Source organism: Vigna angularis, chromosome 11 (assembly GCF_016808095.1).
Source record: "Vigna angularis cultivar LongXiaoDou No.4 chromosome 11, ASM1680809v1, whole genome shotgun sequence".
NCBI lineage: Eukaryota > Viridiplantae > Streptophyta > Magnoliopsida > Fabales > Fabaceae > Vigna > Vigna angularis.
Window position 1 is genome coordinate 8,853,173 of NC_068980.1, and position 13,945 is coordinate 8,867,117.

The window sequence follows — 13,945 nt, forward strand, 5'->3', positions numbered from 1 at the left end:
TATAAATTTTGATGATGTCCAAAATTAAGTCTCAGTAGCTCTTGTTGCAAGAAGATCTCCATGAAGATTTGTCATGTGTTAAAGTTTTTGTAATTTAGTAGATTTATGTATAAGATGTGGTTTATCTTTGATTCTATATATTGTTTGCCTTAGATTGTATTAAAATTTGTTTTGAATCAGAAAACTTCATTTTATACTCAAGATAATCGATTATCAAATTATAATGATCGATTATCAGTTATCAATTATGACTTGCCATAATCGATTATCACGAGCAATTATGAGAATTTTTAAGCAAGTTTTTTACTGTTGTGCATTCATTAAATAAACAATTAATTACCATAAGTGGATAATTGATTATCACACGTTAATTAGTTGACAATGAATTCTTGAAGGTATCATTGAGTGAGATCTCTATAAATTAGATTGAGACTCCCCTTCTACAATGCGAAATAAGTGTATTTTGAAATTCTTATTTGTTGTGTGCAGTGATAAGTGTTCTAGGGTTTGTGTAACCCTTGTGTTGTGACTTTAAGAACTTGGCGTGTTGGCATAGAGCGAGAACTTTCATTGGGAATGTGATTGAATGTTGTTGTTGTTGAGTTGAAAACATGTCATCCTTTGTGAAGATTCAAAGGAGGTGTTCATCCTTTGTGAAAATTCAAAGGAGGTGGTCATCCTTCGTGAAGTCGAAGGAGGTGTTCATCTCTTGTAGGTTACAAGGGAAGTGAGTTTCATCTCTTGGGGTAATAAGAGAGGAGTTCTAACCTTCAACTTGTATATTTTCTTTGTGATTGTAACAATTTGTTGGTTTCTGCTAGTGAAATGTTAATTCTCGATTGAGATTAACAACTAGATGCAGAATCTGTGTGATATGAACCAGTATAAAAGTTACCTGTGCAATTTTCTCTCTTTCTTACTCTTTAATTTGTTTAAATTGTTTTAAGGAATTTTTATATTTATGAGAAAATTATTAAAAGAACGATTTGCAATAAGAAACCAATTCATTCTCTCTTGGTTTGTTGTATACGCTAACCATTCCTTTGCACTGCTCTGACAATTGACATCAAAGCTTGCCTTAATAGTAATTCAAAATGACGGTACAACATCAAACCTTTGTTAAGGGTGCCTCTATCAATATACCTCCATTGTTTACTGGAGAAAACTATGCTTTTCAGAAAGTGAGAAAGCAAATTTTCATGAAATCCATTGATAGTGAGATTTGGAAAACTGTCACAAATGGTCCTTTGGTTCCTACTGTGCTTATTAACAATTCGCAGGAATCCAAACCGCGTGAACAATGGAATATTGATGATATAAGAAGATCCCAACAAGACGTAAGGGCTCGTAACATAATATCATATGCTTTAACTGTTGATGAATTTTATAGGATATCAACTTGTAAGACTGCTCAAGAGATGTGGAAGATGCTGAGAGTCACCCGTGAAGGAACTGATGATGTTAGGAGAGCCAAAAGAGTATAATGAGTTATGTGGTGGGAGTTCTAAGAGGTCCTAATTTATGGAATTGTTTGGCCTAAGGCATAAAGATGATTAACCTTGTATGTGGTAGGGTGATAACTCCTTGGTGATGACTCACAAAGCAGTAAAGACCACCACAAGTGCATGTTGTTGGGAATCCAAGTGTGAGTCCAAGTCCTACGTTGGATAGAAATAAGTAAGATAGCAGTATATAAAGATGAAAGACCCATTAACCCATTGCCTTAAGGTTTTGGATAGAGAGTGGTGTCAATCCCTTATATAGTTGGCTCAGATTAAGGTTTTGGGTAGAAAGTGGTGTCGATTCCTTATATATATGGCTCGGATGTTATTGGTGTTTGTGTAACCCACAAGGAACTGATAGGAAAATCTCACAATATATTACGGGAATAAAAATAAAATCTCCTTAATCTATCACAAAATAATATTGTACCTAGATAAACCGAAAATCATAACTATGTATCCCTATTTTATCTCTATCAAAGCAAACTAAATATTACTATATCCAAAAACTAATAAAATAAGATTTAAACAAAATTATTGATAAAACCCTAAAATTTAAGTTTATCCCAACAAGAACCTCCTCCTCGATAGACCCAACACACGCCTCTAATAAATTTTAATGTCAAGGGCATGTATCCGGATAATCGAGTTTAGTGTCAGTTGTTTTGTGTGCATATATATTAATTATATTTTATTCATGCTTATTTTGTATTTGATATGATTTATTTGGTTTAGGATAACTCTTTTGTACACTAGCTTACTTGTTGTGTGGTTTGTATCTTCTTGTATGTTTGTTTGTCTCTTTTACAATAATCACCTATCCGGTGTGAGTAAATAAGGAGGTAGATATGATGCTCCTCTAGTGTGGAGATGGTGATGTTGCAAAATAATCCTATAACTTCTAGTAATTCCTTGAATGTGAGTTTTTTTTTTCTTTTTGAGAAACTCTTACTATTTATAGTTTGGTTGTATGTATATTTTATTATTATAATTATTATTTTGGATGACTGTATTAATATTACATATGTTTTTAACCATTTATTTTACATTATCAAGTTTATAATATTTTATTAGTAATTTTATACTATTAAATTAGATATTACAAATAAAATATAAACAGTAATTACAAACACTAATAATACTAATAATTATTAAAAATTAACATTGAAAATAAAAAAATTAGAAAATTAACATAATTTACTTTTAAATTGAATTTTTTATATTTTTTAAAGAAATATTCAAATAGTTAAAATTAATATTTTATTATAATTAAGTATTATTTTAAATATAATATATAATTTCTATATAAAAACTATTTATTCATCATAAATTTTAATTATATAAAGAAAACATTTATTAACGTGATACCAAAATACTTGTTTAAGTTAGATTTTTTTTGTTATATTCAAACAAACTTAATATTGAATTTAAAAGAATAACGTACTAGCCGTACAAAGACATATTAAAACTGTTAATTAAGAAAAAGTGATGACTAATACGAACAAATGTGTAAATTTTTTAAATAAAATGTATAACATCCAAAAATACAGTCAAAACTATATAATAGAATATTAACATTTAATAATAATTCAGATCAGTCTTACACTAAATAGTACGTATGCTTATGGCCGAACAACCTTACAAAGCAAAACGAGAAAGTAAAGATGTACAAAGGTACACTTCTGACCGAACGGTTTACAAAAGAAACTACCGAACGGTCATACAAATCAAAAAGGGAAGGTGATCGAGCGACCACCTCACTATAAAACTAAACTACTGACCGAACATCCTACTGTTCGGTCTTAACTTCATCCTTAACTAGGTTTTCTTCCTCCCGCGCCTCTTCCAGTAGTTCGTCTCCTTCTGCTCACATCCACACGGATGATTATTGCAATGACAAAGACGAACGTACAAAACAAGACAAGACAGGAAAACACAGGGTAAACTTATGTAATTTAATTCATGTCCAAACATACATTTCACACAATCAAAGAAACAAGATAAATCATCATAAGTTAATACAAATCCTAATACTAGACTGACTGTCCGGACTGTATGAAATCTGTGTAGCTACGACGTTCGTGCACCCGGGTGATGTAGTAACTGGGATACTCTCAACAGCTGTCACCCGAGGTTAGTCCTATCTGTCCAAAGTAACCCTAAGGACTAGGACCTCCTGTCGTTCCCACACATGACCTACCCTCCTCTACGTGAGGACGAATACTCACGGAACATCAGGATGAACCGCCAGCTTAGCATGCCCACATTCATACTTTACCAATTCCAATATTCATTCATGAGTCATTCCTCCCCGGAACGCTCGTCCATAAATCAACACATTTCATCCATATCACATTCTCTTCATCTTTCATTATCAATCATCTCAAGTTAACCAGTTGTACAAGGATCAGTAAGGGTACTAAATACCGAACGTTCAACCGCTAAACTCAGAACGAGACCAACACTTGGAGCGAGACCGAGAGGTCTCCAGTTCCAGAATGGATTAAGATCAAAGAGGGTTACCATCGGGTTGAGAAAGAAACCGAGTAAGATCATATATGACAAGAACTACTAGAACGAGCGTTACTTACAAAGTGAGTCAATTAAATGAACTGACTCTTGGAAGATCAAAATGAACACTTCAAAGATGATGTCAATTGCTAAAACTCTACGCCGAAACCAATGAATACAGACACTTCAAAGAATAATACTTATAAGAATTTACATGATGAAACCGAACGTTAATAAATATACTTAGCCTTTGAAGTAGCTAAACACCAATAACCATCTGAATGCCAGTCAAAGACTGAACACTATAGTGAGCGAACCCTATTGGGCTTGAACGAACGCTCTTATTATGAAGTTGGCTTAAGGAACTAGAACGAGTGCATGGTGTAAGACCAAACACTTGCTTAGAACGAACACTTGATATAAGACCAAGTGCTACTAAGCTTATAGAGAATATGCTTGATAAATATAATCAGATACTATTTGAGTAGTGTTTAAGAATAACTAAAATATACAAATACATACATATATATATATATATATATATATATATATATATATATATATATATATACTTAAGTTTATCACAAAATACCCAGACACAACTATGCTTGGCCGAACATTCAAGCATAGTATTACAACACGAAGACACTCGTCCTCAATTAGGATCCTTCCCAAATGAAAGAATCCAATTCTAACCAAGTTTACTAACATTACCGAACGGTCAATGACCGTTCAGTGACGAACATACACTATCATAGTGGAATTTCTTATTCAGAATTCATTTATATTCACCTCATTTCTTAACATATAGTTTCATAACTTATACATTCATATCATAATCAATTTTCATACTTCATACAATCCAAACATATCAACCATCATATATTAATGCAGTCAATTCAACGAACTTTCATGCAACACACATAATCATACAAATTAAATTAATAAGCTTCCCTTACCTCTAAAGTAACCGAACGCTCACAGATACAAAATAGTGTTCTCCTCTAATAGAGGCCTTAGCGTTCTACAACACGGTTTAAGAACTATAACAAACACAAGATCAGAAGATACTCAGAATGATAGGATCAACTTATGCAACCAAGAATCTGGGTTTGCATGCTACAGAAAACACACAAATGAGGGAGGGATGAACTTACCAGTCCAGAATCCGAAACTGATCAGTTCAAACTGATGTCCTCTACGCCGGGAGAGTAGAACTGGTGCCTGAACGGTGATCGGAGAAGAGAAAAGGTGAGAATTGGTAGAGAGAAGGGAGAGCTTTTATAGAGAAGGAGGAGAATTGAGAATTTCAGAGTTTGGAGAAGAAGGTGCATGCAGAGAGAGTGTGACGTAAACTTTCCAAAACTCAGTTTTGCTTCCCACGTCAAACGAACGTCCGCTCATCTGCCGACACCTGCCTTCCACTATCTGATTTCTGAATCCTCTTCAATTGACATCTGGCGTCCGTTCAAAGAGTTTGAGTGCGTTTTAAATGTGCTCTGACAAAATGTATAGAATTTTTTTAATAATAATTCAATTAAAAATATTTATATTTAGAAGAGATTTAAAATTTAATTAAATCATTTTTATTTTATATATACAAACATGTAAGTAATGACGTATATATATAATTCATATTATGTTAGTTGATATAAATATAAGCAATGTCTTTTAATAAAATTAATTAAAAATATTTAAATTTACTATTAGCTTAAAATTTAAGTATATTACATTATAAAAAATTAAAAAATTATATTTTATATTTTTAAATGATATATCATCACTGTTTTAAGAGATTCAATATATGAATAACATTTACTAATACTAAAAACTTTGATTTGGATAATAAATTAGTAAAATGATAATAATTGAATGATTTAATGTAAGTAAATTATGAATAATAAGTATACCTATTTTTCTACAACATTTTTAAAAATAAACAATATCCTACGTATTTATTTGTGATAGGATGATGTATAGAAAATTATTATGTAATGTAGGTTTTGTATTAAAATTTAAAAAGCTGATATCTTCCAACGGCTACTACCTAAATTGTCTTCATTCGAATTCATTGTAGTATTATCACCTAAGACTGCGAAGAACCTCACAAAACCCTGAACAATCTTCTTCTTCTTCCTCACTCACAAAACAACACAGCATAACCCTTTGCAAATCATGGATTCTTCTTCTCCTCAATCAAACCCTTCTCTCCCAATTGAAGACAAACCCACCCAACAACACCTCTCAACCCCCACCAAATCCCCCTCGGCCCCTGCAAACTCCACCACCCACACCGACGTGCCGCCGCCAGAGTTTCCGGATTCCGCCGGGCTGCGCCGCCGCTGCAAAACCCGGGCACCCCAAGCTGGCTCCCCGAGGAACCCTCGCAAACCGAGGCGACGCTTCGAGCACGAGGTACGAGAAGAAAAGGACTCAGGGTTGATCGAAGAGGTTGGAAAACAACCCAGGAAGAGAAAACAAACCGCGCGAACTAAGAAGGAGAAACCTAACTCTGTTCCACCTTCAACCTCATCTCCAAGTACGCATTTTTTGGTGTTATCCTTTTAGCTTCTTTAACTTCTCCATATTTGATCTTAATTATTTTTTCTGGGTGCCTGCTTTTTTTGTTTTCAGAAAGTGAAGAAGAGAGGGGCGGTGATTTCGATCGTGTTGGGCAGATGGTTAGCGATTTGATCATGTGGAAAGATGCGTCAAAGTCAACGTTTTGGTTTGGGTTTGGGTCGCTTTGTCTTTTGTCTTCTTGCTTTACTCAAGGACTGAACTTTAGGTCAGTAATTCAATTTCTCTTTGTTTTTTGATAAAATTTAGATAGGCATTTTATGTGTTTTCTTGTTTTTGTTTTCACCCACGTAGAAGAATATCTGTGATGTTTTGTATTTTTCAGCATTTTCTCGGCCTTGTCGCAATTTGGGATTCTCTTCTTGGGCGTTTCGTTTTTCTCGAATTCGATTAGTCAAGGGTACGATGTTTACTTATCAATTCATAGGTGATGCTATTATACTTCAAACTTGTTTTTGTGATTTTGGTGTTTTGTATTTCAGAAATATGGTTGAGGAAAAGAGAGAAGTCAAGCTGAAAGAAGATGACATTTTGCGTCTTGCAAAGTTAACTCTTCCTGCATTGAATTTTGCAATTTCAAAGATGAGGGCGCTGTTCTCGGGAGAGCCATCCATGACCCTCAAGGTAATCCTCCAAGTTCTTCTTCTCTTATATTGAGTATTTAGTTATTCATCCATGTAATTCTAAAATCTGTCAGCTAATATGATACGGCCTTAGATTAAAGTAATTGTTATGAAAGCCGATAATAAGTGTTATGTGAAGTGATTCAAATGCTCAAGAACTACGAGTTGAGAATAATAGAAGCCGTGAGAAAGAAAGAAAGCCACACAAAACAGATTTACAGGCTTAACCCAACATTGGGCTAAGTCTACTGGCGTCAACAGATTTCACAATATGAATGTGAATGTAAATATAATATATACTGTTCCCACAAACCTCCACAATATCTCACTATCAGATTCTGGCACCCTATGGATTTTTGTTTATATCTCGTGGTGCATGTAAGAATCCCCTGTTTTAAGTCCTGCTCTGATGAGATCATGAGAATCATTGTAGCTTGAGAAGCATTCAATAGGTATTGAAGACATTCTTCCACAATAGTTCGATTGAATTTTCTTATTGAGTTCTTAACATGTCAGGTCCATGATTATTTATACTGCCTGATTAACTGGTTGGTGTTTTTGTGGTTGCAGGTAATTCCTTTCCTTCTACTAGGAGCAGAGTACGGCCACCTAATTACTATTCGGAGGCTGTGTGCCATTGGTAAGGAAAACTTTTCCACCAACAGTTTCTTGTATTGTAGTATTCTACTAAACTGAGAAAGTTTTTACATATACATACGAACAGGATTTTTTATCAGTTTCAGTGTTCCGAAGCTCTATTCTTGCTACAGTGCTCAAATAAATAAGAGAGGTATAACTCCCCCTACTTGTAGGAAATTTCGTATGCCTGTCCAGTTTTTAGTGCCTAATAGTAGAAACTTTGATTAGCAGCTGAGTGCTTGAAATTATGGTTGTTGGATGCATGGAGTGCTTGCACTCACAAGAAGAAAGTGTTGGCATCAGTAATTATGGCCTTCTGGAATCTATCATCTATCAAAACTCGAATCTTCACAAGTAAGTCCCTAGTAAGAGAGTTAATTGGATACTAGAAAATCGGACTCTAAAACCAAAGTTTGTCTCTGGATAGACCAAACTGAACCTTTATAGTTGTGATGATGGTTGATTCTTGTGAAATAACTCTTTCTTTGCAGTTTTCATATTGCTGGTACTATTCAGATATTTAAGGCAGCAGGTTACACTACAAGTAAGCGAGAAGGAACAGCAGAAAGCACCAGTGATGCCAGAAACAGAGGAAAAGGAACCTCAGCAAGCATTAGTGGTTTGGGAACAAGGGTGCCAAAACTAGCACCTTATTGATTTGTGCTGTGTATACGAGGTTTTTGTCCAACATGCATAATCAAGAGTTCAAGTTTCCATCCAAAATTCAAAATATGTTGTATTGATTTTCTGGCTAAACACTATATTCAATTGTGAGAAACTCATTGTTTCTGGCCAAACACTGTATTTTTCACTGAATGTGCACACCAATCGGTGTTTATTTTACATTATCAAATGCTTTTCAGGCAGGCAGTGGTGGAGCTTGAATAGAGTTAAATATGATAATAATAGTATTAATTCATTTAAATGTTATATTTGTTCTTCATTAATTTATTTCATTAAATATGATAATATTATATAATACATACATATATATATATATATATATATATATATATATATATATATGTATGTATGTATGTATGTATATATTTATAGATTATTATGTCGTTATATTCTTTAATTTGCTAATAACACTCCTCACAATGCCTTGATACCCTTCGTACTTAAAATACTATCTATAATTTTGTTAAGAAATGCGAGAAACGTTAAAAAAATATTTAAAATAAACATGAAAATTTAAAATAATGTCGTATTTTTATCAAAATTTATAGAAATTTTTCTAGAACGAACATGATGACAACACTCTTCTGCCCGTATCCACTACGACTATTACAGAGCCCAAACGTATATTTGATAGGTTTGACCAAGACAGTATTACAAATACATTAAATGAATTATGTAAGACTAATACCTTGATGAAATACAGTAATCAATATGTAAAGTGTCATGTTATCAAAACAAGAATTTAAAAGTATAATATTAGCATAAAATTGTTTATAAAGATAATATTACTAATAATATTAATTGACTAACTAGCTGGCTATTGGATTCTTTACAATTTTTAGTGGCAAAATTAAAAATTGATTTTTTTAATTTTTAATAATTTAAAATTATGAACAATGGAGAGGGTGTTGCTCCCTCCACCACCATCCTATACTTCCTCCACCTCCCCACATTATTTTAAATACAATTATATCCTTAAGTTAAAAAGATTTTTACTTTTACTCTATTTTAAATAATTTGAAACCCTAATTTTACTTTTCCAGCACCCATCCACATAACTCTCTTCCCCTTTCCCTATTTTCGTTTCACCTCTCCACCTCCCGCACTTCCATTCCTTTTTCTTCCCAGTTTTTTTTTTTGGTTTGAAAGCTTCAATTGGCGCCATGGTGTGAAGGAGCGTCGCCGCCGTGGTGTGGAGGAACATCGAGGAACGTCCAGAGCATCAACCAGCGTGAGAAAGTATACATCAACGGAGATGTCACCTAATAAAACAAACTCTAAAATAAAAAACGTAACCTTTAATGGGAGGTGACATCTTCAACGGATCCGTTTAAGGTAAAACGGATGTCGACATCCGTTGAAAGATGTTGACATCCGTCGAAGGATGTTGACATCCGTCGAAGGATGTTGACATCCGTTTAAAGGTTACGTTTTTTATTTTAGGATTTTATTTCAAGGTTTATTCGAATACGAGGAAGCACTGCACCACGAGAGGGAGACTGCTTGATAATTCTTTCCACCACCACCAACCTTTGTAACTTGTAGTATCTCACAACGACGAAAAAAAGAGAGGAAGAAATATAATGTTAAAATGAAATAAAAGTATTTTACTCATGTACGGAAGGACAAAATAGTAAAGGAGAGAGGAGAGGTGGAGGGAGAAAGGTGTGGTGGTGGAGGACACCCCAATGAAGAAATGAATAATTAATTTAAAACATACTTCGTCAATAGTTTAAAAACATTAATGATTTAAAGAATAAACATATTTAAAGATGCTAGGAAGAAATTATTAAATTTATTTTGAATGTTAACTGAAAACATATTTTTTTAATATATAGTTGTGCTTGGAGTGTCATGATTCCCCTGTACCATAACTAAGTCTCACCAATAAAGAAGAGATAAGTCGCAGATTTAAGTTTCTCTTTGTGAAATAATAACAGATTAATCATTTTCGTGTAGAGAAAATATAATGGATAACTTAAGACTTCATATTTTATGTTAAAGGAGATACTTGAAAAAATAGGATTCCGATGCGTAGGTGAACTTCTTTTCGACCGGTCCTTCTTGAAATTGTTTCAGGTGATCGAATTGAACAAGCTCCTTAGTTTGTTTTTTAATGTTGAATATTTGTCAGTGGTATGTCTGAGGTAAAGATGGTAGAGACAAACGTTTATTACCATCTTTGTATGCATCGATTTTGGCAATGAACGACAACAGACCAATCGTGTTCACCGTTGCAACAAAATTGATGATGGTCCTTGCTTACAGTAAAGCTGCTCACTTGGATCGTTCGTTCCGACTCCTCCCGGGACTGCTTGGCTGGTTAGGGGAGGGTTGGAGTGGACAACACAACGCCTTTGTCATCCTTCTCTTACTGAATAACTTGATTCTCTACTCTGAGCATCTTTATCTTCTTTTCATATTTTCTTTGCATCTCATCCATCATATATTACACTATTCTCATAATCTTGATTGAGTCCATTTACTTATTGATTTGGTTGTTAATTATATTCCTCGTGTGGTGGGTGCCAGAATGTATGGAATCAATTATTCATTTCAAACAATCTTTTTCACTCCTAAACTCTTTTCCTTGTTGCTAAAAACACTCTTATACTTAGTTAGTTCATTATCTAAACGATTTAACAATTAATGTTGTAATAAATATGTTGAAAAAGTTTCAACAAACATGTCTTTGATTTGTATTTATAAGGTTTTTCATGAGTTTTCGATTATGCTATTAAACCTAATTACTAATTTGCTTAGTTTGTATGGATGATTAACTGAATTTGATGGACATCTATTGGTCTCGTTCCGACAAATTTAATCCGTATAAATATCGTTTGATATATATGCAATAAAAGTACATACAATGAGAATTCTCCTTTTGGTGTTTACATCTTTATTTCAATTTTACCCTTTAAATATAAGTCTTTTAAATTAAAATAATTATTTTATAATTTTATCCTTCCAATTATCATTTCTTTAAATTTAATTTATTCTTTCAACTCAACACTTTTTTTTTAATTATAAAAATAAATTTAACTATTTTTTTTCAACTATATACAAAATAAATAAAAAGTATTTACAATAAAACTATAAAATATATGTATATTGAATTTTTTAATTTTATTATTTTTATTATCAAACATTTGCACTAGTAATAATCATGTTTGCAATATAATTTATTATATATAGTTATTTTTATCGTGAAAAAACATTATGCAATTTATTTACAGTAAATATATATTGATATTCTTAACATTTATTTCCTACTTTCCTTTTCTTTATTTTTGTATTGAAAAACTTTATATGTTTTTTGCGCCTTTCATTAAAAGCAGGTATAAGTGAGTCCTGCTTCGTCATTCTGCGCTTGACCTCTTCATTCATTCTCCACATACAAATAAAGGTAAAAAGTGGGCCGGTGAAAAAATTGACCATTGATATTAATCTTTTCACCTTATATAGGGAATGTGTACCTTCATCAAAAAAAAATCACAGAAGATTAGAAGTACTAATACTTTCGTGGTTAAATATTGAATCGTAAGGAATTAATTTCTTAATCTTTTAGGCTTAATATTAACCTACCTAAGCATAAGATTAAAATGGGTGGAAATATTGAACGAAAAATAAAAATTAGTATGTCATTCATCCATATTATTCGATACTAAATTAATAAATCTAATGGTGATACTTTAATTAATCATCATAAATCACCTAACTCACTTTGATCAAAGTCGTAATGAATAATCATTTCAATTGATTAAATATAAAATAAAGAAAAAGATATTATTCTTTAAAGAAATTAAAAAAAATGTATAATTTCATAAAAGTGAAATGTTTCATTTCCCAATATTGCGTCAAGAGAACTTTAACCAAATATATTATTTTTTATTGGAATTTTAAAGCATTTTTCGGCCCCCCACATGGGCTAACCCAGCCCATAATGAAGGCTTCACAGGCCCAACCCTTATTAAATCCCCAAATCCGGAATCAAACGCAGAGAGTAACTGGAGTTAGGGTTTAACTTGGAATTGCTTTGGATTGATTCTCTTCTCTCTCACGCAAAAGAAGGAAAACGAACTCAGAATCCATGGCGACAACAATGACGAAACGAAAACCAGTGTTTGTGAAGGTGGATCAACTAACACCTGGCACCAACGGCCACACGCTGACGGTGAAGGTGGTGAGCTCTAAGCCGGTGAAGACGGTGAGCAACCGCGGTGGTCGATCATCGGTGCTAACGGCGCGACCGTCGCGCATCGCCGAGTGCCTCGTTGGCGACGAAACCGGAACCATAATCTTCACTGCTCGCAACGAACAGGGTACGATTATGTTTGGATTTGTAAGATGGTGTTTGTTTTATGTGTCTTCTAAACCGTCGCGTTGTGTGGTGGTGGATGTTTGAATTTCAGTGTGTTTGATGTTTTGAATTTAAAGAGTTGAAGGCAATGCTTTAAAGTTGTTGACTTTTTTACAGTACTGTGTCCTTTCAATTCCAAGCATTTGGGGCGTCAAGATTTAGGGTTTTAATAATGCTTTTCTCCGTTCTACGTGCGAGTAATCACGCCCGTGTTTAAAACTTTTTTTTTTATTTGGGGTGAAAATAAAATTGTTACTGTAGTGACAGTGCAAATTTTTTCATGTTCAGTGTCATTTTAATTGGATTAATTTGAAATCCGTTGATTTGGTGTGGTTTGAGGTGGTATCTCAAGTTGCCCAAAAAATCTCAACTTTATCGCTGAGTTTGTTGTCGTTTACCATTTTTTAATACTTTTTGTAAGGTTTAAGTTGTTTATCTTTGATCTTGTTGGAAGTGAGAGTGATGTAACTAGTTGAACATAGTTTGAGGGTTTTTAAGTGAAATCCAAACACATTGATAATGTTTGTTTTGTAGTAGTACTCGTTATCTTTTCTTTCCCACGAAAATGTTTTTACATGTATATTCTGTTCGAACATCTTTAGTCTTTGGTACATGTGTAAATGTTGCTATTCTTGCTTGTTTTGGAGTGAGTTATTAGTATGGTTTGCTTATATGATTGTCAATGCATGTACTTTTCTGCAGTGGACCTCATGAATGCTGGTGCTACTTTAACTCTGCGTAATGCAAAGATTGACATGTTCAAGGGATCTATGAGGCTTGCAGTTGATAGATGGGGGCGTATTGAAGCCACAGAACCTGCAGATTTTGAAGTTAAAGAGGATAACAATCTTTCTTTAGTTGAATATGAATTAGTTAATGTTGTTGAAGAGTGATTTTATCTTCATGGTGAATCTTTGGGTTTACCAAAGGTTTAATTTTTATTTTGATCATTGAACAATTGACTGCGTTGCAGTTTTCTTATGGTACAGTCTTGTTTATTTAGTCTTAAGATTGCTGTGCTGAATTCAAGGAATTATATTTCAGGT

The 13,945-nt window shown here is 33.3% G+C and overlaps 2 protein-coding genes across 3 annotated transcripts; both read left to right on the plus strand.

The window, feature by feature from the left end:
- Positions 1-6,080: 6,080 nt before the first annotated feature.
- On the plus strand, positions 6,081-8,739 carry LOC108333481 (reticulon-like protein B17). 2 transcript variants are annotated; one of them, XM_052870917.1, is made up of 8 exons: positions 6,081-6,552; positions 6,648-6,801; positions 6,919-6,993; positions 7,076-7,217; positions 7,787-7,856; positions 7,941-8,006; positions 8,084-8,209; positions 8,347-8,739. In XM_052870917.1, the coding sequence occupies exons 1-8, from the start codon at positions 6,189-6,191 to the stop codon at positions 8,499-8,501; spliced, it is 1,152 nt and encodes a 383-aa protein (XP_052726877.1). In that variant the 5' UTR covers positions 6,081-6,188; the 3' UTR covers positions 8,502-8,739. The 2 variants fall into 2 exon arrangements, with proteins under 2 accessions (XP_052726877.1, XP_017424434.1); XM_017568945.2 differs by having other exon boundaries at positions 8,087-8,209.
- Positions 8,740-12,519: 3,780 nt separating this feature from the next.
- Positions 12,520-13,908, plus strand: LOC108318819 (uncharacterized protein At4g28440). Its single transcript, XM_017556352.2, has 2 exons — positions 12,520-12,861; positions 13,602-13,908. The coding sequence occupies exons 1-2, from the start codon at positions 12,630-12,632 to the stop codon at positions 13,790-13,792; spliced, it is 423 nt and encodes a 140-aa protein (XP_017411841.1). The 5' UTR covers positions 12,520-12,629; the 3' UTR covers positions 13,793-13,908.
- Positions 13,909-13,945: the final 37 nt, after the last annotated feature.

Excerpts from the sequence above, each read along its gene's own strand:
- LOC108333481 (XM_052870917.1), top strand. The coding sequence starts at position 6,189 with ATGGATTCTTCTTCTCCTCAATCAAACCCTTCTCTCCCAATTGAAGAC. Across the intron at positions 7,857-7,940 it reads TCGGAGGCTGTGTGCCATTG|GATTTTTTATCAGTTTCAGT; the intron begins GTAAGGAAAACT and ends ACATACGAACAG. Across the intron at positions 8,210-8,346 it reads CAAAACTCGAATCTTCACAA|TTTTCATATTGCTGGTACTA; the intron begins GTAAGTCCCTAG and ends CTTTCTTTGCAG.
- LOC108318819 (XM_017556352.2), top strand. The coding sequence starts at position 12,630 with ATGGCGACAACAATGACGAAACGAAAACCAGTGTTTGTGAAGGTGGAT. Across the intron at positions 12,862-13,601 it reads CACTGCTCGCAACGAACAGG|TGGACCTCATGAATGCTGGT; the intron begins GTACGATTATGT and ends ACTTTTCTGCAG.